At 34.1% G+C, this 21,316-nt stretch overlaps 1 protein-coding gene across 4 annotated transcripts in view; it reads right to left on the bottom strand.

Moving 5' to 3' along the window:
• LOC117172355 (growth arrest-specific protein 2-like) overlaps positions 1-21,316 on the bottom strand; it is a 410,439-nt gene that overhangs the window by 2,704 nt on the left and 386,419 nt on the right. For 2 of the 4 annotated variants that reach the window (XM_033360189.1, XM_033360190.1), the window contains one exon: positions 6,873-7,399. The exons of 1 other annotated variant lie outside the window; for it this stretch is intronic. In XM_033360189.1, the coding sequence (XP_033216080.1) occupies positions 7,208-7,399 (192 nt within the window). In that variant the 3' untranslated portion in view covers positions 6,873-7,207. Of the gene's footprint in view, positions 1-6,872; positions 7,400-21,316 lie in introns of those variants that run through there. One more of the 4 variants, XM_033360191.1, reaches the window with a different exon arrangement.

Genomic DNA, 21,316 nt, shown 5'->3' with positions numbered 1-21,316 from the left:
ATTTGGGTAGATATTTCTTAATCTATCCAAAAAATATTTTCTTGACAATTTTCGGTATCCGTGACAAAAAGCCCAAACTATAAAGCGCCCGCCCAATAAGAGTCGCGCTCCGTGAAAAAGGCCCGCGAATCAGAGAGCGGGTAGGGGCGTGCTCATACATACATCCATCGCGATGAAGCGAGTCGCTCTCTGATTCGCGGGCCTTTTTCACGAAGCGCGACTCTTATCGGGCGGGCGCTTTGCCGTTTGGGCTTTCTGAAACGGATCCAATTTTCGAAATGTTGAAAAGCATATAACTTTTTTCATTTTTATCGAATTGTGAAAAACTATCAGGATAATTCGCAAATCTTTTTATCGTGTGCCAAAGATTTTCACAAAAATTTCTAAAACTCTTTTAAAAAATATGTTTCAAATTTTTAAAAAGCTCTAACTTTTTAAATTTTTGTGTAATGAAAAAACTTAAGTCAGATAGTTTTTAAATATATTTTATATCTAGTATAAATTTTGAGTGCAACTTCCTAATTTATCAGAAAAATATTTCTTCTAATTTTTCAAAAATTTCGAAATTTTCTATAGTGTATAGCTGTTCTAATTTTAATCGAAAGTTTAAATTTCATTTGGATAATTTACAAGTCTTCCACCCATCTATAAGAAACTTTAACAAAAATGTCTAAAATTGGTAGCAAACAAATTTTCAAATTTTGAAAATGCTCTAAATTTTTAATTTTTGGTTCGAAATATCTGTTTAATGAATTTAACCTTCAATATGGGATGTTTGAAAGGTGAATTAAAGGCTGACTCGATTGTATTACATGTAAACGCAGTTCCACAATCTATAATTATACGATTGGGTCTACTATAATTACAGAAATATCCTCTCAAGTGTTTAATTGTTTCTTCGGATTTAGTCGATTTACAAAGATAGAGTTTTACCAATTTCTTGAGAATGCTATAGAAATATCCTTTCGGTTTGCCACTCAACGGAGAATTTTTAACGCATTGGAGAAAGTTCGCTATAAACTCTTTAATTTTTCTATGCGTTCAAAGAAACCAGTTAAGCTTGAAAACATTGTTAATAACATTATCGAACCCTACATGTCCTAAATCATCGTGACAAGATCTAATTATGTTTTTCTCTCATTGATTGCGATATGTAGTATAACAATCACTTAATCTTCTCTTCCCGGTACACTAGTCCATCGCGAAGTTCATACAATTTTAGCTCTCCTTTTCAAGGTTATTTCTGATTTTACATATTTCCTCTTCCCAGTCTTGACAAATTAATAGAGTTCTTTCGAACGCATTTCCCTCTATCACGTGGATAAAGGGACTTAAGACGCTTCAAACGGCTGTCAAATTCGCTAGGTGAAAACTAAATCTAAACGGTTAAGTTGTTAAATGCCATATTTTAAGCACATAATTTACAGGCAATTATACTGGTCGGTTCAGCTCGCTTTTTCCCTAAAATGTCCTTTTTGTTGTAGTTTTTTGTAAATAAAAATGCAGTGAATTTTCGCGCTTGAAAAGTCGCGGGAGCTATACAGTAACACGGTATTATAGTGAGGGTGAGAGACAGGAGCGGAAAGCGGGGGACTCGCCTGTATTCCCAAGTGTACCTCAAACGGCTATCAATTTGGCCACATCGAAACTACGTCTAAAAGCATGATTTGCTGGCCACAATATTTTAGCCACATAATCTGAAAGCATTTATGTCGAAACGTTCAGCTCGTTTTTTCCCGAAAATGTTGTTGTTTTTTGTAATTGAAAGTGGAGAGTATTTTTTCTCAATTGAAAGTCGAGCGTCTGTGCATAGTACACGGGGATACCATTGGCGTGTGCTGAAAGCGGCAAGCGGAGAGCTCAACTGCCTTCCCAAGTTGCTCACCAGTGGTTAGTATTTTCGGAATCGACATATCTACAACAGGTATCTACGATCGACTAAATAAGTATAATGTAATTTTTTTGGTTCTTTCACAAATTTTGCACTATGTATTGACAAAAAAAGTTTTGAACTGGAAACGCAAAGGAAACAAAATTTTCAATTTCACATTTTCGAAATTTACAAAGATGTTGAATTTTTAACATTTACAGTTTAAAGTTGTACAAATGTTCCGCGTCGAGGAAAAAAGTCATTTATGAAATAAATAACAACAACAAATTTGTATTCATAAATTAGCGAACAAAAGTTAGATCTACTTTATTTGTCACATTTAAATACATTTAACTAATATGCTTAGGAGAAGATAAAAACAAAATCTTGTTCACTAAACATTTTTAACCCATCCTTACCCCCCAGGCCGCTGGACAATTTACATATTTCTCATGACTTTTTTAAATAATGTTGAATTGTTTAAATAAATGTAAATTATTTAAACAATTATTAATTTCTAAAAAATGTAAAAATTAATCGTGTTTTCTTATTGAAATATAATAGTTGATAATTGCTTAAAGAATTCCATTTTCTTTAAAACATTTTCAATAAGAAAATAGATTAATTGTTACATTTTTTGGGAATTAATAATTGTTTAAATAATTTACATTTACTTAAACAATTCAACATTATTTAAAAAGTCATGAGAAATATGTAAATTGTTGATATAGTCCCCATATTGACAACCACTGGAAACTAATTTGCTCGAAATGATTCCCCGGTCGTGTTCACTAAACATAAACTCGACCTGGGAAAACCTTCCGGGTTAAATCACTTTCGAGTGGCCATTCAACGACCTTGCAACTTTGTAAACGCTTGCAGGGAAGAAAGAGAGTAATAAAGTCACACCTGGCGCAGCTGTGATGGAAGGTTTCCCCATCACGTGCCAGGTATGACTCACTCCGCGTCATCACTCGCTCTCTCTCTCTCTCTTTCTCTCCATGCGGAAAAACGGTCAGTGGCAATCAAACGTAAAATATACAAATTACGACATTTCCCTTTATCTGTTTCTTTTTATTTTCTTTCATCGAAATCAGGGTTAAGTAGTAACATAATAATATTTACGCCTAATCTAGTTTTATATTTCTATTTTTACTTCGAATATTATATCTCGTATACTTTTAATTTATACTTTGCCTTACGATATTTTGTATTTTTTTACGTACATATTTTTCTTTACGATATTTTATACTTTATTCTTTATGTATTTGTTTTTCGTTTTATTTTATGATATTTTATGTACTTTAATTTTTACCCTGCGACATTTTATATGTTTATCCTATTTTATGAATTTTAATTTTAGCGCAAAATTTGTGAAGAAACCGAACAAATTATATCATACTTATTTATTGGATCGTAGAAACCTGTTTTAGATATGCCAATTTCAAAAATACTGACCTCTGGTGAGTAACTTGGGAAAACAGTTGAGCCCCCCACTTGCCGCTCACGCCACACGCCAATGGTAGCGATTTGTTAATTGTTGAAACAAATATAATTTGTCTAGAGAATTATTTTTCAAACAATATGTTCACAATCGTATCAAGTATTTAAAGTTTTATATTAATGTAATATCTCTTTCAGCAATATCATTTACTACTGTTAAATGTTTAACAAGTGTTAAGCCTTGGAGGTAATGTTCGTTCTTCACTCATGAGCCAAATTGGTTATTTGGGCCTCAGATTAGAATTTAGCGACTCGAAAGACATATAAATAATTTGTTTAAGTCCACCGGGCATATCAGAAATAACATAATCTGTGGTGTAAGGTTAGAAAAAAAATACCAATGCGTATATTTAGTAACTAATAGCACATTTTGTTCCTTTTCTCTCATTATGAGCGTCATAATGTGACTTCTCTGAATTAAAAATAACTGTTCTGAGCTAAAAAAGGTTATTTTCGGTCATAGATCTAGTATTATTGTTTTCTGCCATTCAAATTTTTACATGAAATTATGCGAATATTCATAAATATTATATTATAGTGAATGTTAGAAATATACTTATTTAAAAATGAGTTCGTGAAATACAAGTTAGGCTTTGGAACTAAAAAGAAACTATTAATAATAAAAAATATACGCGTTATTATTTTTTCTCACCTTAAAGAAGTACCCTCGATACGTAGCAAGTCAGTTGAGAGAACGCTTCGACTTTTTATTGACTCACACGGTCACAGTCATAAGATTGGCAACGTCATACATTTACGGTATAAATCATTATTTTTCTATTCTTATAAACTCTGAAAGGTACTTCTCCAAACAGATCCTTCATTTCTCTGCTATGAAGCTCTGAAAGGTTCCAAAATTTTAGCCAGAGCTTCAGTGCATGTTCATACAACTATCATCCAAATATCAAACTATTCTAATTTGTAATTCTATTACCGAGGGTAGTCCTTTAAATCACAATTTGCGTAATTTCTGATATTAATGTGCAATTTTTAGTATGTATACATTTTAATTTTAATAATTGTTAATTATACCCGGTTTGAATCACGCGCCAAAAGCAACCAATGAGGGTTGCTGCGCCGGGCAATTGCAGTAGCTTAACATGCCAAAGTTGGGATCACTGATAGACATTGCCCAACATTTTGTTGTTCTTATTTCTGAACTCCTCATTTTGTGTTACTGGGTGAAACTTTTAATTGTAAATTATATTTAAAAAATGTGTTATAAAAATCCGGAAAATAGAGAAAAGATATTTAAAAACTGAGTTATAGTATCTTAAGGGGTGTTTATTGAGCGAAATTGGGGTTACATTTTTTCACAATATGTAATTTTTAGCCTTCATATTGTTCATACAATTATTTTGCACCATCTTTATGAAAAATTTACGATTTTTTACGAAATTAAATGATTTATTGAATTTTTAACGTTCTTGGACAGAGAGTTATCTTTTCAAGTTTTGTTTTACCAAATGACACAACATAAGGGGGCGATAACTTAATAATAAAAAGATAATTTTTTACCACCCTCATAGACAGTTATTCGTTATCCGTGGAAAAACTTTGTTCTCCTTATCAAATTAATTTAAGTATTTAAAATGATCTTGAGGATGAAAAGTAACATAATTCATTGAATTCTTCACAAAATTCATGAACTCTTTTTTCTTTTACACCTTTTTATGTGGAAAAAGCCAAAATAGTGGTTTAATTTCATTCCTTAATTAAAATCTGACATTCTTGATAAGTCTCTAATCACTATTTCCTACTAATCTTTTAACTTTGCCCGGTCCATTTAGGCGAGCTGGGTGTGGAATACGCGATGTGCAGTATATATCAAAAACTGTATAATGTAGAGTATTTCACGAGAATATAAAATGTGGTATTGCTCGATATAAGTTAATGTGATTAATATTAAATGTGAATGTTTTTTTCTTGGATCCGAATGACAAAAATCGAGCGATTTTTAAACCAACGGTTGCTATTAATTGATTGAGTTAGTATGTAGTTCGAATTGAATCAGAAATCAGGAATACATATTCAAGTTGCAACGTTTTCGGGTTAAAAAATATTCGAATTTCTAAACTCCCAACTTGAAACTGTATCCACTGCAGCACTTCTGAAATTTCAGACTATCACGCAGCATTGTTGATGAAATATGGCATCACAACATTGGCAATGTCACTGACATATATGAAGGCCCTCTCCCAATCTATATTGCTTTGCAGTACTGCTACAATGTTATGTGACAATTTAAGTCTCAATATCTTACCAACATTCATACAATGTCACAAAATAATATTGCAATGTTGAAAGCGTGAACAGAGGGAACCTAAATAGGACTCAGTACAATAATGAATACACTGTTAAAGATGCTTGAAGTTCTACCACACATATACTAGAATTTTACAATATAAGTATAAGGTAAAATTGCAACCATGGTATTGGAATGACGAAATTGCAATACATGTATTGTAAGTGTTATAACTCGTGAAGTCTTTGTCCACCATTCCATTAATGTATTAGAGCGTTTGTAAGACGAAAATTGTGCACAAGGAAATGACCAACAGCCAAAATTACTTAAAACGGTGAGTCAACGATCCGGGTGCACTCGTTCGAGCACCAGGTAGCATAATACGTATTCTACGAGAAATTTTAAAAAATTTAAATTTTGTATTTAATGAAAATAATTCCAAATGGTCAGTCGACGACTCGGGTGCACCAGGTCGCGTCCCAGGTATCTTAGTATTTATTCTACAAGAACTTTTAAAAATTTAGATTGTTTCAACAGCCAAAATTACTAAAAATTATGTGTCGAGGATCTGGGTGCTCTAGGCCGAACACAAGGTAATTTAAAAAGTTTTCTACGAGAACTTTAAAAAAAATTTAATTTCGTCAATAATGAAAACAATTCCAAACGGTGACTCGACGACGAAATTATTGACGAAATAAACAAATTTTTAAAGTTCTCATAGAAATTGTTTTGAACTACCTTGTGTTCGACCTGGAGCACCCGGATCGTCAATTCACAATTTTGCGTAATTTTAGCTGTTGAAAAAATCTAAATTTTGAAAAAGTTCTCGTAGAATATGTAATAAGACACCTGGGGCGCGACCTGGTGCACCCGAGTCGTTGAATCACCATTTGGAATTGTTTTCATTATTGACATTTAAATTTTTTTGAATTTCTCGTAGAAAACGTTTTAAACTACGTTGTGTTCGTCCTGGAGCACCCAAATCGTCGACACATAATTTTTAGTAACTTTGGCTGTTCAAACAAACTAAATTTTGAAAAAGTTCTCGTAGAATACGTACTAAGATACCTGGGACGCGACCTGGTGCATCCGGGTCGTTGAATCACCATTTGGAATTGTTTTCATTATTGACGAAATATAAATGTTTTTGTAGTTCTCGTAGAAAACTTTTTAAATTACCTTGTGTTCGACCTGGAGCACCCGGATCGTTGTCACACAATTTTTAGTTATTTTGGCTGTTGAAACAATTTAAATTCTGAAAGAGTTCTCGTAGAATAGTTCTCCGGTGCGTCTAGATATCCAGCTACTAGGCTTATATTATAAAATACTGATTGGGAGACAACATTAATATATCACAGTAATATTGAACAGTAATTTTGCCAATATTGACATGCAATATTGCAGCAACAGTGCAATATTGCGTGCTATTTTTGGGGAATATTCTCAATTTACTTTTTAGAAATTTTTTAAGTTTTCCAATTACGTGAGCTATTTAAAGACTGTTAGAGAGCTTCCGTGAGAGAAAGGTCTTAAGAAGAAGTAAGAAATAAAGAGAAGCTAGCTCGATAGTTTGCATCCTTATTTGTGGATTAGGCACAATGATTATCAGAGTGTGGACTACGATACTTCGCTCGAATGTGAAGAAACTTGTTGCTGTGAGGGGGTGGCGTGCTCTCGCGGCTAAGAACCCTCACCTGGCAGGGGTCGTGTCTCGTCAAAAAGTGTTCCAGGGTGTCCCACCCTCCGCCTACTCTCACCATCATGTGTCTTCCCTTCAGAAGCTGCGAACAAGATCATAAGTTATATTTTTGCAGATTTGTAACCCTTGCATCGAGTCAAAGAGGAACGGTATTTTAAACAACCCTTCTACAGAAAACTTATGGAATACTTTGAAGACCCCAGGGTACTAGGGGGATAATGAGGGGAGCGTTAAATGGACATTTCCCGCAGTCTCTTAGAAAATTTTCGTATACACTTAATTTAAAAATGGATTTCTTATACAAATTATTTTTGTGACAATTTCTGAGCAGAATGTCTCTTTCCTGGAAAACCTGGAATTGTCAGGGAATTTGTATACAAATGGAAAAGCAAGGGATTTTTCTTTAAACTCAGAAAATTTGTTTCTAATTTTTTTAACAAAAATGTAACTATTCTATTTCTTTTGTTAAAAATGGATATTTTTCAGTAAATGAATCAAATACATGGTTGAAAAGTCATGTATTTTGTTTAAAATACATTCTTCTTGGTAGAAAATTAATATTGATTTAGGAGGCTTCCTCTAAAAAAATCAGTCAGAAATTGATTGTTGTAAAAGTCACTTTTCGAGTTTTTTTCCATTTTTGAACATGCTCTCCAATAGGGACTATATTTTTTTCATTTCATCAAAAAGTATGTCAAAACAAAAGAATTTAGACCTGAAAGAACTCTGTACGATGAATTTCTGAAGAAAAAATTTCATTTGAAAAACAAGTGTTCCGGACCGAAACAAATGATCTTATTGGAAACTAATTGATTTTTCCATCTAAAAAAATTTGTGAATATTTACGACATAAAAAGGTATACTTTCATTGAGTTTCGTCAAAAACATTATTTTTGCGGAAATGAAAAATAAAAAACGAAAAAAAAAATAAAACACGGTTTATTACATTTTTCTCGGACATTTCGAGGTTATGTGAAAACTTCACTGATGTACAAGTTATATATTTTTTTATTATCTATATGTTTTCTATAAAACACTTTTCTCTCGGAAGTCAACTTTCGCCGATAATCACAATAATACCATTTTCACCCCTTTTAACCTCCCCCAAATCAACCCCGCAACACTCCTGCTCGCGCATTTTTCTTTTTTACGTTTATTATGAGCCACTTTGACATTTCCAATTGTTCAAGTGCTGTTAACAATTTTGTGTTTTCTAAAGTGTAATTCGCCTGGACTAGTTGTAAATTCTACTATTAGCGTACAAATTTAACTATTTGGTTTAAAATTCAAGTATTTTTTTAAAAGTCGTATTTTGTGGTGGAAAATTAATCTTCTTGGTTGAAAATTTATTTATTTTTTGGTTAAAAATTCCACTAATTAGCTAAAAATTCATCTATTTTGTAGAAAATGCAATATTTTCCGTAGCAGACCGAGTGAACGGAAAGGATACTCTACAGAATATCCTCATAGTATCCACATACTATCCCTTGCCTATCATGCAACAAGAACTCAAAAAGTAGCAAGTCAACTTTTAAATTGGTGAAATTCGAATTCTACTTTAAAATTCCCATTAGAAGGTCATGGAGTAATCGCAATAGTTTTTTTTATAACAGTAAAAAGTTAAAAAAAATATAAGACATATATCGAGTAGATAGCTAGGGGGTGTTCTTGATATTTTTTTCCCGTACGATTAGCAAACTTGCGTCTAGAGCACAGAAGGCTGTGAGATAGGGTTCGCTCCTTGTATTAACGTACGCATCACAGTGTTGTATCCGATTCTCACTATCGATATTAAACATCAATACTTGAATCCGGGAATGGAAATTTTTTCACTCGAAAATATGGAACAGGATATGATGTCTGACGTCACAGTACCAAGTGAGGGTATGTGTATTCGAAGCTTCTCGGAAATACCCTAAATCATATGTCACCTTGAAAGACTCATTTTACACCATACGCTGATCAATTCTGAGAAACCAAAAATTTGCAAGATCTGCTAGCGCCTCAATGACTGCCTTTGTTGCGCACCGACACCATATGCGTCAGAGATGAAATTAGATCTGTATGTTGATATCAATGAGAAAACGTTGGACATATGATTGGTAGAATTTATTTCTATACAAAAATGGATTGTTTAGACATTCCACAACTATGCTTCACCCGTCCTACACAATTTGTTTGATATTTTTAATTATAAATTCCTTAACGGTTCTCCTTTGATATTTACCGACAGGAAGTTTACAAATTCATTGTTTACACATTCCATAAGTATGTACCATAACTTATATTAAATGCCTATCCACCCGAGTGTCATATGTCATACAAATAATCTTAAAACATTAAATTAATAGCATTCCTTAGTGCTATATATAAGACGTTTCCTCTTTATTTTATCATTGACTGGTAGGCAACCACCCAGTGCGTTTGAGGTATAAAAAACTCTAAAATCTACTTAAAAGCACAATCTTATTCTGTGATTCCATCAGTTGATGAAAAACTTAGATAACTTCGAATAAATTTAAATCTGAAAGTTTATTTTATGTGTTGATTCTATTTTAACTTTAAAAGAGATTTCGAAAAATATAAAAAAGTTCTGAAAATTATGAATACGGGTTCTGAACCTATATTTAAAATGCAGCCTCCATCTGCTGAAGAAATTAGATGGTGGACGAAGGAAGAAACTAAAAACATCAGGCTGTTCCACAAAATGTTGAGGAAGATCAAAAAATTATCCATTTGACAAAAACGTGCCATTATGTCATTGATAGTCAATTTGAAGCCAGCAAGCAGAGAATTCGCTGAAAACAGGAGCTGGCATGAGTGAAGCTTCGATGAAACTATGAGAGAGAGTAGAGTGCGATGATGTGGAAAGTGCCTTTCAAACGAGGATAAGAACTGGGGTAATCTCGAATTTAATTCATAAGAATTTTAATGTATTTTTAGACGACTGAAAACGTATGTTCTTCCCGAGAATCAGTGGCGCCAATCCTATGTGAAACATGCAGACAGCCTGTAGCAAATAAATTCTTGAAATACGTGAACAGCGCGCCAGAATATTAAACATCAAATTAAAAAAATTTGTTTTAGCCTAATTGAAAAATAAATAATTGATAATAATTTTTCTATGCAATAAGGAATCAGTAATTTGAATTAAAAAAGGTGTCAGAGATCAAATTACATTGCAAATAATTTAAAATAAAAATTCTACCATACTATTTCGCATAAATATTAAGCACTTAAATTATTAGAATTTAGAACGATTTATTTTTATCAGTTATTCAAAAATTACTTAAGGTTCTACTCAGCGGCACTAAGCTCGATGAGTATAAACTTGTACTGAGGGATAAAGATTTCCTACAGTGGTGGGGATCGAAAATATCTTAAATATTACTTAATTAAATCATTGTCATTTTACAAATTTTTGAAAAACTTTCAAAATCGCTTATTAAAATATGTCGCTTAAAACATTTTTTTTAACAATTTTTTTTTTTAATTTTGTATGAGAATAGTTATTGTAAATCTTTCTTACAAAAACTTGAAGCACTTATAGAGAAAAAAAATCTTTTCACTGCCAAAGTGTTAAGGCTTTAAATTTATTTAGTTACTTTGCTTATCAGATTAACAGTTGTTGTAATGTAAAAAATATGATGTAACCTATTTTATCATTGAGAACATCTACGACAACTCGGATGGTGAACAAAAATTCGCAATTGCAAAACCAAAAATTCAGAAATTTTTCATAAAAAATGTCTCCAAAAATTTCAATCTTTAATCTTTTTTCGAAATTGTTACTGATATCACTAAAGTATTTACAGATATGAACAATTTGTTTCTAACAAACATTACGTTTTTTTTTAAATACATGAATATTTTGTGATATTTGAAATTGAATAATAATAATTGTTTATAATTAACTTCACATAGAAATGGTGACTACAAATCTCTCTCTCAAAAACATAAAGCTGTTTTACTAAATAAAAAATTACAAATATGGAAGCAATCAGTTTTTACAGTCCGCTTCACAAATCGGCCAAGTTGTTTTTAGTGAACTTTTATTTTAAAGTTTGTTGCATTATCATTCACAAATTAAACTGGTAGACATTTAACGACAATTTTTGGCATTAAAAAATATCTAACACCATTCCATTCAGTTAAGTTTTTTTTATTTAATCATGAAATACTTTGTTACTTTCGACATATTATTAATTACATTCCATTAATCGTTTCGAAAATTTTACGCTAATACTTTAATTTGTGGTGCAGAAAAATATGATTTATTAAATCGCACCTCATCCTTGTAATTCAATTACAATAACACTTCCATTTCTAAATAATAAAATAATAAAAAATTTGGTTATGTATCTCATATGAAAGTCGTCATGAATTACTGCTTTCAAAGAATCACAAAACTTAATACTCAAGTTATCACTGATTTCTTACTTTTTGATGATAAAGGAACGACAAATTAAAAAAATAAATGAACAGTAGCACAGGCGAAAAATAACAGCAACCAGGGCCGGCGCGTAATAGGGTGCAATGTGTGCGTGGCACACGGGCGGCCAAGCTTGACTGTTGGTGGGGCGCGGCCATAGTGCACCAAATATAAACAGCATCAACCAGGGTTTGGTTAGTAACAGGCGACTAATGTCTTAACGCAATAAAGTTTCTAAGTGGGCCTTTGCTCGTGCCTTTGTTTTCTGGGATTTTTCATCGACTTTCCCTGAATTTTCGTCTGGAACCCATTTCTTTCCGCTATTAAATTATTTCTAGGTTCAGGAATATTTTAAGTAGACTTTCTGATATACATTATATACGAGTATACACATACTAATCCTTAGGTTCTTTAAAAATGTATCCGTAATCTTCCAGCATGAAGTATTTCTTGGACAAATAATTGCTGTGAGTTTACGAAATCGAAAGTAGAACTAGGTTAAATAGATTGAAATACTCAAAGCTCTCGACTTATCAGCGAGAAAATCATAGGCATCTGCCTTTGAAGCTTAACAACTCAGTGAAAAAAATGCTAGCGCAACAAAAAAACAGTCATATGAAAGCTGAAAGTGTTCTGTGTAAATGAGCTTGAAGACGTTTATGTGACGTTTCATGTGGAAAATTCAAAATGGGAGGAAGAAAGGAGAAAAATGGGAAGGGTTTGTAATATTCGAGAAGGGGTTATGGAGTGGCAGGACATAGAGTTAGAGCTATTGGTTAAACAAGGAGAAGAGAGATGGATGAAGATTATAGATTCGAGGTACAATAGATGGTATATGATGGTCAAAGGGTTGACCGAACCGGAGTATCCGCAAGAAATAAAAAAGGAAGAAAAATAGAGTAGGATTGTACGGTTCAGAATGAGAGAAGGAGTGAGAACATGCATATATTGGATGAATAAAGAGGAGAATTTATGCAGAGTATGTGGATACGAAATGGAGTCATGGGCACATGTATTAGAGAGATGTACAGAAGAGGAAGAGGGACAGTTGAGTGTGGATGAGTGTGTCAGATATCTTGGATAGTAGTGGACAGGGAGTGATGTAGATGAAGAAATTTCATGAAGTAAGGGAAAGCAAGGGAGTAGGGCAGAGCCAAACGGGTGATCCTGAAAAGGGACAGTAAAAACGAAGCGGAGGCCCTCAAACCTGTAAAAGGGAGAGATTAAACACATACATACATACATACATACATACATACATAGTATTTTTCTAAATATATGTATTATTGATAAAGTTTTTAAATATTCCAGAAAAAAGTAAAATATATATTCGGATCACTTAGAAATCAGAATTCCCATACTTATTTTCACTTTCCTTTATGAAAATCTGATTGCTTGACAACTTTTGATACTTATACGAGAACAAAATTCTAACTAAACAAAATTAAAAGTAAATAATTAAAATATATATATATATGTAAATATAAGTTTGAAAATGGAATTCAGACTCTCAGAAATATAAATGTTTAAAAGAAAGAAAAAACTTCGATACTAAAGGTATTAGTTATTTTTAATTACATAATCTGAAACAAAATACAGTAGAACCTCGCTTATCTGAGGCCGCTTTATCCGAGTTCGCGATTATCCGAGGCTGAAACAAAAATAGCTGACCCGCCTTATCCAAGCTATACTAATGACATAAAAAGGCTCAAACAATGATATTCTTTTGCAATTGTTCCTGGAAATTCAATTTGTAATATAATAAATTAATAATTATTCAGTCATTTCAAAACATAAAAATCATCAAACTAAAATATTCGGATAATTTTTACTTAAATTTTTTTTTAAATTTCGTTACTTACAATTTAAATCAATAATAAACTTGTATACAAATCTTAGAAAAATCGAAGTGCATAAATATATCATTTTAAAATTCGATTTCAGATAACCATTTCACACAGATGACAACATTTAGAAAAATTATATAATCGTAACTGATTTTAATGAAGCTATTTAAAGTCGAAATAAACTTTTAGTATAGAAATTCTAGCTGAAATTAAATTAAATATTATTAAAGTAAATAATCAAATAAAGTGACAGAATTAAAAGCAGTTTAAATGTAATCCTTACGTAATATAATATTTTTAAAAAAGTATACATCTAATAATAATTGATTGATCAGTTTAGAACGTTAAAAGCATGAATAATTATATTCACTAAATCATTCTATTAAATTTTTACTTTTTATTTTTATGCAAATTGTAATTAATAATAAACTTTGAAACAGATTTCGGAAAATTTAAAACATACTATATGTACAGATCATTTTGAAAATTGTATTCAGAGACTCATTTCGCAACATCAATAAACTTTAATTTTTATACAAATTATATCAAATATTCAATTACACAAACTTCAAGTTGATTCTCGATTCATGTACTGAATTTAAAAACATTAAAATTCAATCTTAATGTAGACTAATATTGTCAAAAAAATGTATTAGCTAATACTGAATGAATCTTTCGGAAACATAAAAGGCATTAAACTATAATTATCAATTAAACATTGAAATAATTTTTAACCTACATCTTTTTGAACGTTTTGAATTTGATTTATGAAACTTTTACTTTTTAGTGACTTAATATTAATTTAAGGGAAAAAATTAAAACATTTTTACATATTCATTTGAAAATTGAATTAAACCACTCGGTTGAACGGTCTCTCTTTTGCTATGCTTCAGCGTGAGGCCGGAAATGCGAGGGTGAGTGCATCGACGAAACGTGTTTTGGACAGAGTATAGAGGGTTTTGAAATTTATAAGTCTCTCTTGCACGAATAGTGAAGTGATGGATTGACCTTAAATATCTCGACTCTGTTCCAACTGACGGAGTTACAGGGATTTTACCTGCAATCGCTCAATGAACGCAGAGTAAGGTATATTGAGGCTAAAATCTTGGTAATATAAGGCCTCTGCCTTCAAATATCATAAATTGTTTAAACCGAAGGAATTTTACCCCAAAAGAATTTCTAAAAGGCCCGTAAACTCGGAGACACTCAAAAAGAAAGAATAGGTTTGCGAGATTTTATACTGACACCCAAAGATCGCTTTTTAAATTAAGTCTCTTGTTTTGACAGCTTCATGGGATGCTATCCCACGGGGTACTCTTAGAGAGAACTTAACCGAATAAGATTCCAATCTATTCTAATTTTATTCTTTTTATAGAACGAATGATCGGAAAATTCCAGAGGATTTAGGCTCTGAGCTTCTCCTACTGATTCGCTCCGGCGATCTGTGCTTTTCAGGCACAAGATCCAGAAGCTCATTTTTAGACTGGGTTACCCTTTTTATAATCCTGTTTCCAGTTCTCCCTTCTCGATCTTACGTAACGTCGTCGAGGAGGAAGTTGTTTGAGTTTGCGCTATAGTGTTTCTCCTGTCAGATGCTTCATTTTAGAGGGATTTTTACAGGCATCCCTTGAAACTCGAGGGTTTCCACTGCCCCCCCCCCCAAATTGAGGCGGAGCAATAGAGTTTTATTATGTGGTGAATCTTCTTACAAAATGCGTGGCGCATGCTTTCCCCTATCTCCATGTTTTTCTTCCGGATGCTTTCTTCTTACATGGCTTCTCTTCCTGTTCCTTCTTGATTTTCTTCCAGTACGGTGTTAAGACTACGTAGGCATGAAAGACTATCTTTACAAAGTCCTCTTCCCCGGAGTCAAGGTTACACTGTATTGACAAACAGGATCTCAGGTCAATATCGCTCGTGCTTGCGTCTGGCATTTTGAAGTTTTAGTTTGCAACTGACTTTCCTAAATTTTAGTGGGCTCTTTTATACTGTGCTTTCTTCGAGGGTCTTGCTTTTCTCATCCCCTCTTCTAAGTTTTCCTTTGAAGATATTTCCGGAGGTCGTTTGCGTGGTATTGTCCCTTTTTCTTTCCGTTGTCTATGTTGCTCAAAATGTAGACATTTGAGGCTATCCGTTTGCTGATTTTGTACGGCTCTTCGTAAAGCGCCAGAAATTTGGCCATCGTACCAGTCGCAGGGTTTAACACATTGCAGGCTCTTGCCAATACCCATTCATTGATTTCAAAAGTTAATCCTTTCTTCTTGGCATGGAGTCTTGCTAGCTTCTTTTCTCTTTTCGTCTTAATCCGTTCTTTTAACAAGACTAATTGTTCTTTTCTATCCTTGTCTGCTGGACGAGGGACGCGCGGCAGGAGGTCGGTCCACCATTTTTTGGGCTTACGCCCCCATAGCGCTTCATAATGTGTGACCCCCGTCGTATCGTGGTGCGATTCATTTATTATAGTCTCCATGTTGTCTAGTTGTGAATACCATCCATTGTGTTTATCGGGTGGTAGGAGAGTCCTAAATATCCTAGCGGGTTCACAGTTTACACGCTCAACCATATTTGCTTGGGGGTGTCATATATAGGTAAGGATGCTTTTTATTCCCTTGTTTTGCAGTCTTTGTTTCCAACGGAAACTGATGAATTGTGTGCCTCTATCTGAGATGATTTTCTGTGGTTTCCCCACATGCTCTTCAAATTCTTCCAATCTTCTCAGGGCCATTTCCCCAGTTGCATTTAGAAAGGAAATAGTTTGGGATATTTGGTGAATGTGTCGATCATTACCAAGAGATACTCATACCCATATTTCATTTTAGTTAATGGTCCAAAAAATTCCATTGATACCATTTCCAAGGGTTCCGTCGGAAGTACCGGTTCCTGTATAGCCTGAGAGGCTTGCGTTGCGACTTTGTTTCTCTGGCATGAGTCACAGGTTGCTAATAATTGTCGTGTATGTTTTCCCAATTTTGGCGCATATAATGACTCGAGAATTATTTTATATGTCTTATCTGCTCCTAGGTGTCCATACGAATTGTTGCACTCCCATATAATTTTGTCTGTGAGCTTGTGCGGTAAATAAATAAGGTAAGCTGATACGTCGTATTGATATAATATGTGGTTTATTATTTTGAATCTTCTTTCATCTTCTGATTCCGACTCAGCCCTAGCTATTAATTGTTGTAATTTTTTATCCTGTCGCTGTTTTTGCGGGATATTCACGTTTTCTTGCTTAATTTCGAGCGTCCATTGATAAATCAGTGCGTTGATTGTGACTCGGGTTTCTTCTTGATTTTTCTGGTAACGGTTGTTTTCGAGCCTTCTACTTAATATATCGACCATGATATTGTCCTTTCCAGTTAGATGTTTGATCCTTATATCGTTGTCTTGCATCGCTAGGATCCATCGTGTTAATCTCGCATGGACGAACTTGTACGTTTTGAGAAAGGTTAATGACAAGTGATCGGTCCGACTGATGATTTTCGCACCGTGTAAATACGTGCGAAATTTCTGCAGTGACTATATCACTGTAAGTAGCTCTTTCTTAGGGTGGCCCAAAAAATCACATTCGAGAAATTTTAACGGGCTTGTTAGCCAAATCGTTCTCGTAGGCAAATAAATGTATGCCTATTTTTTTATTTGCAAAACAAAATATTTTTAGAACTCGCTGAGGCTTCAAAGTTTCCTGATTTGAAGTAAAGAAATCCTTACACCAGCTACAGGTTTAATCCAGAGAGCAGCGATAGATTTATTGACTCATTATTACTCTGCCATTCAACTCATTGTCAGTTACCGCAGCGTGGGATGGCAGCAAATACGGAGTACAATGAGCGGACCGACCGAGGGTCAACTTTTTTTGCAGCCGTCCACCTGCAGTCCCTTCAGCCGGTGTTCAACTTAAATGCATCATTTTTCATAAGATTTTCTTACGCTTTACTCAATTTAAATAATAATTTTAATCATTTTTTTTTAGAAATCTATTCTCAATAGTCTAAAGAATGTCTCTTTAAAATATCAAGTTACACAAGTATATTTAAGGGTTACGATGAGCCTCCAAAAATTGCCATTATATGCCATTTTTGATATGCCTAAAACTTTTGCATAATATTTCTGAGATATAAAATTGCGATAAATGCAATATTCATTGATAAGTGAACAAGTATATTAAATATCAAATAAATTGGCTTATAAATTCCTGTCCAAAATCGAAGGAATAAAAATTGGAAACATTTTACATGTTAAACTCCATAAGATATAAAAATGGTCAGAGCGAGTTCTAAAAATATTTTGTTTCGAAAATAAAAAAATAGGAATACATTTATTTGCCTACTAGAACGATTTGGCCAACAAGCCCGTTGAAATTTGTCAAATGTGATTTTTTGGGCCACACTACTCTTTCTCAGTTTTGAAGTAAGTCATTTCCGGGTCTTTTAATGTGCGGCTCGCTAATGTTATTATTTCCTTCTCCTTTTTATTATTTAATTGATATAAGACAGCGCCTAAGGCGTAATTGTTAGCGTTTGTCTCCAAGTAATATTCTTTCTTTGGGCCTCGAAAATATAACATTATCGAGGCTACAAATAATTGTTTTATTCTCTCAAAATTCTCCTGTGTGTTCTCCCCTTAGTTGCTTAATATTTCGGGGTCCTGGAAAATCTTGAATTTGTTGTATTTTCCGGATATGGCTTTATCCCTTCCGTGGTTAGTATGAAGGCGAGAAATTTTGTTCCTTTTTTGAAAAAGTGTAATTTAGCAAGATTTAATGAGAGATTATTTTGTTCCAATCGGTGGAGAATTTCATCAATATGATCCAAGTGTATCTCATTCTCTTCTGTCGTAATTAATGTATCATCGAAGAACGAGATGATTTGATCACCTAGTCCCTGTAGTGCGTGGTCGAATCCTCTTACTAGAGAGGCAGTGCTAGCTTTTAAGCCAAACGGTACTACTCGAAATTCGTAACTTCTGCCGCGATACTGGAAAGCGGTGTATTTTCTCAAGTCCGGATGCAAGGGTACTTGCTAGAAGCTACTACTCATATCGAGGCTAGACATGCCGTTCATTCCTTTGCATTTTTTAAAGAGAATTTCCGCATGTTCTGGACAGTCCCAGTTTTCTATTAATATCTCGTTTAGCTGTCTCGCGTCCAGACAGAGTCTAATCGTTCCATCTTTTTTTTCCACTGGGACTATGGGATTGATAAAGGGACTATTGGATCGCTGGATGATATTTAACTTCAGCATTCGTTGGATTTCTTTCACCACCTTTTCCCTATGCGCCATCGGGATGGGGTAGCTTCGCCCTACGAACGGCTTTTCTTCTTTTATCTGTAGTACGTGCTGATATTTCAAGGCATCCAGGTTCTCTTCGAAATACTCGACGATGTGTCCATAGGATTTCGCCGAGTCTCTCTTTCTCTCGGTCGTTCAGTGCATGACTTTCCTCCATTTTCTCCTTGATTTCGTCATGTGATATCTCTAATAGTAAGTCTTTAATTATAGGCTCTACCTCTCTCTCTGGCCCATAGGTCGCATCTTCATTGATGGTCGAAGGCTCGATATGACATATATGAGGTCCGCCGTTTTCTTTCTCTGTCTCTTCAACTTGTAATATTCTAATTGCTGGTTGGCCACGCAAGTATGGGAAGGTCAGGGTTTTCGAGTCTAGGTCAATGTTTGCTTTTCGCTCGTCCAGTACGTCGATCCCAATTATGCATGTACGTGAGAGGCGTGGCAGTACCAAAAATGCTAATGGGATGCTGGTGTTTGGGAGTTGTACGTCGGCATATATTTGTCGATTTAACCGTAAAATTCGCGTTAGAATATTTTTGTTTTAGTGGTAATTTGGCCATACTTTTTTCTTGAAGACTCAGATTGTTTAACATCTTATCAAGTCCAGACATTCCCGATTATACATGTTTCTGGCTTGTTGGGGGGTGGAAGATATGCTCTCTTAACACGTTCATCACCTTCGAAGAACGCTTCTATTAATTTCTTTTTATTATCATCAATTATAACATTCAACTATTTATTGATTGAGAATCTTTTTCTTTTTTATACTCGCATGCCCCACGTTAGGCGCGAATTGTAACCGCTGACTTTAAGTAAGATTATCTATTTAGGGTTAATTAAATAACCGGTGTTATATTTAATTATATGAGATAAAAATAGGGGCTTCTCATGGAGAAAAAATAAGATTCTCTTTAGAAAAACATGATTTTTATTCAAAATACCTGAGCTAACCTATAATACATTGAGCTTTAATCCCTATTCTAATAGAATCCTTAATTATATGAATCAAAATAGAATCTTAAGTTATCTGTGCATTTATCTTACGGAAGAATATTAATTATTACTCTTAGTTGATGAAAGGATACTAGAATTATAATTGTAGATGCACACAATGTGGTTACTTTGGAATGCGGTCAGCTAAGTATGACTGATAATTATTAGTCTTTTTGTCTCTATATGGCCTTTCGTTCAGGTCCTAATCCCTAAGTGCGCAAAGAGGCTGCTTGGGACGCTCGATTGCGTAGTAAGGGGCAAGTTTATATTCGAAGTGTGTTCAAAAAGTAAGGTGACTTTTCAATTTTCGCGGGCCTCGTACCTTTAAGTTTTAAATTTTTTGTTTTGTTGTGTTGGTACACTCGTCACGATCATATGTCCACAGTTTTGACTATATAGCTCGTGTTGTTTTTCTGGCAGAGGCGTAAAAGGTTAGAAGGATTTGGTGTGCTCGGCGATTTTCTTCTTTTGAAAAAAAAGCAAAGGGTTTGCATGAAATTTCGTGTGAAAAATGGAATCCAGTGCTCTAAAACTCTTGAAATGTTGACAGTTGCATACGGTGAGTCTACTCTGCGTAAGAAAAATGTGTATAAGTGGTACAAGCTGTTCCAAGAAGGCGGAGAGGATGTCGAAGACGAACCTCGCCCTGGACGTCCCAGCACATCAACAACAGTTGAAAAAGTTCAAGCAATGGAAGAAATGGTGTTGAAAAATCGCCGAATTACCGTCAGAGAAGTTGGTGAAGATGTTGGCATATCGGTTGGCTCATGCCATGCTATCTTTTCGCAAAAAACGTCCGGAGCTTTGGAAAAACAATTCGTGACTTTTGCATCACGATAATACACCTGCTCATTCATCGTTGCTTGTGAAAGATTTTCTGACCAAAAACAGCATCACAGTCATGCCTCAGCCTCCATATTCACCGGATTTGGCCCCCAGTGACTTTCTTCTTTTCCCAAAACTGAAGAGACCCATGAAAGGACATCGATTTTCAACGATTGAGGAGATAAAAACTGCATCGCTGAAAGAACTCAAGGATATACCACAAAATGATTACCAGAAGTGCTTCGACGATTGGAAAAAGCGATGGCACAAGTGTATTATATCTGAGGGGGATTACTTTGAAGGGGACAACATAAATATTGAGGAATAAATTAATATGTTTTGAGAAAACCATAAAGTCACCTTATTTTTTTAACACACCTCGTATATATATATAATTAAAAATTTGTCACAAGGACAACCGCAGGATTTCGCCGGGAGCGGGTGCTAATCTGAAAAATTGCACCCGCTTCCAGTGAAATCGCGGTAAAATTTCAGCCATAACCACGTCCCACAACCGTGAGATAGGTGGTTACAGTCTGTAAAGGAATCAATACGACGATCCAGCAAAATCCTCGTGGACCCTAAGAACACGGAGCGACCCAAGGACAACC

The sequence above is a fragment of the Belonocnema kinseyi genome, chromosome 5, assembly GCF_010883055.1.
Source record: "Belonocnema kinseyi isolate 2016_QV_RU_SX_M_011 chromosome 5, B_treatae_v1, whole genome shotgun sequence".
NCBI classification, from domain to species: domain Eukaryota; kingdom Metazoa; phylum Arthropoda; class Insecta; order Hymenoptera; family Cynipidae; genus Belonocnema; species Belonocnema kinseyi.
This window is presented reverse-complemented; position numbering and strand designations above follow the sequence as displayed.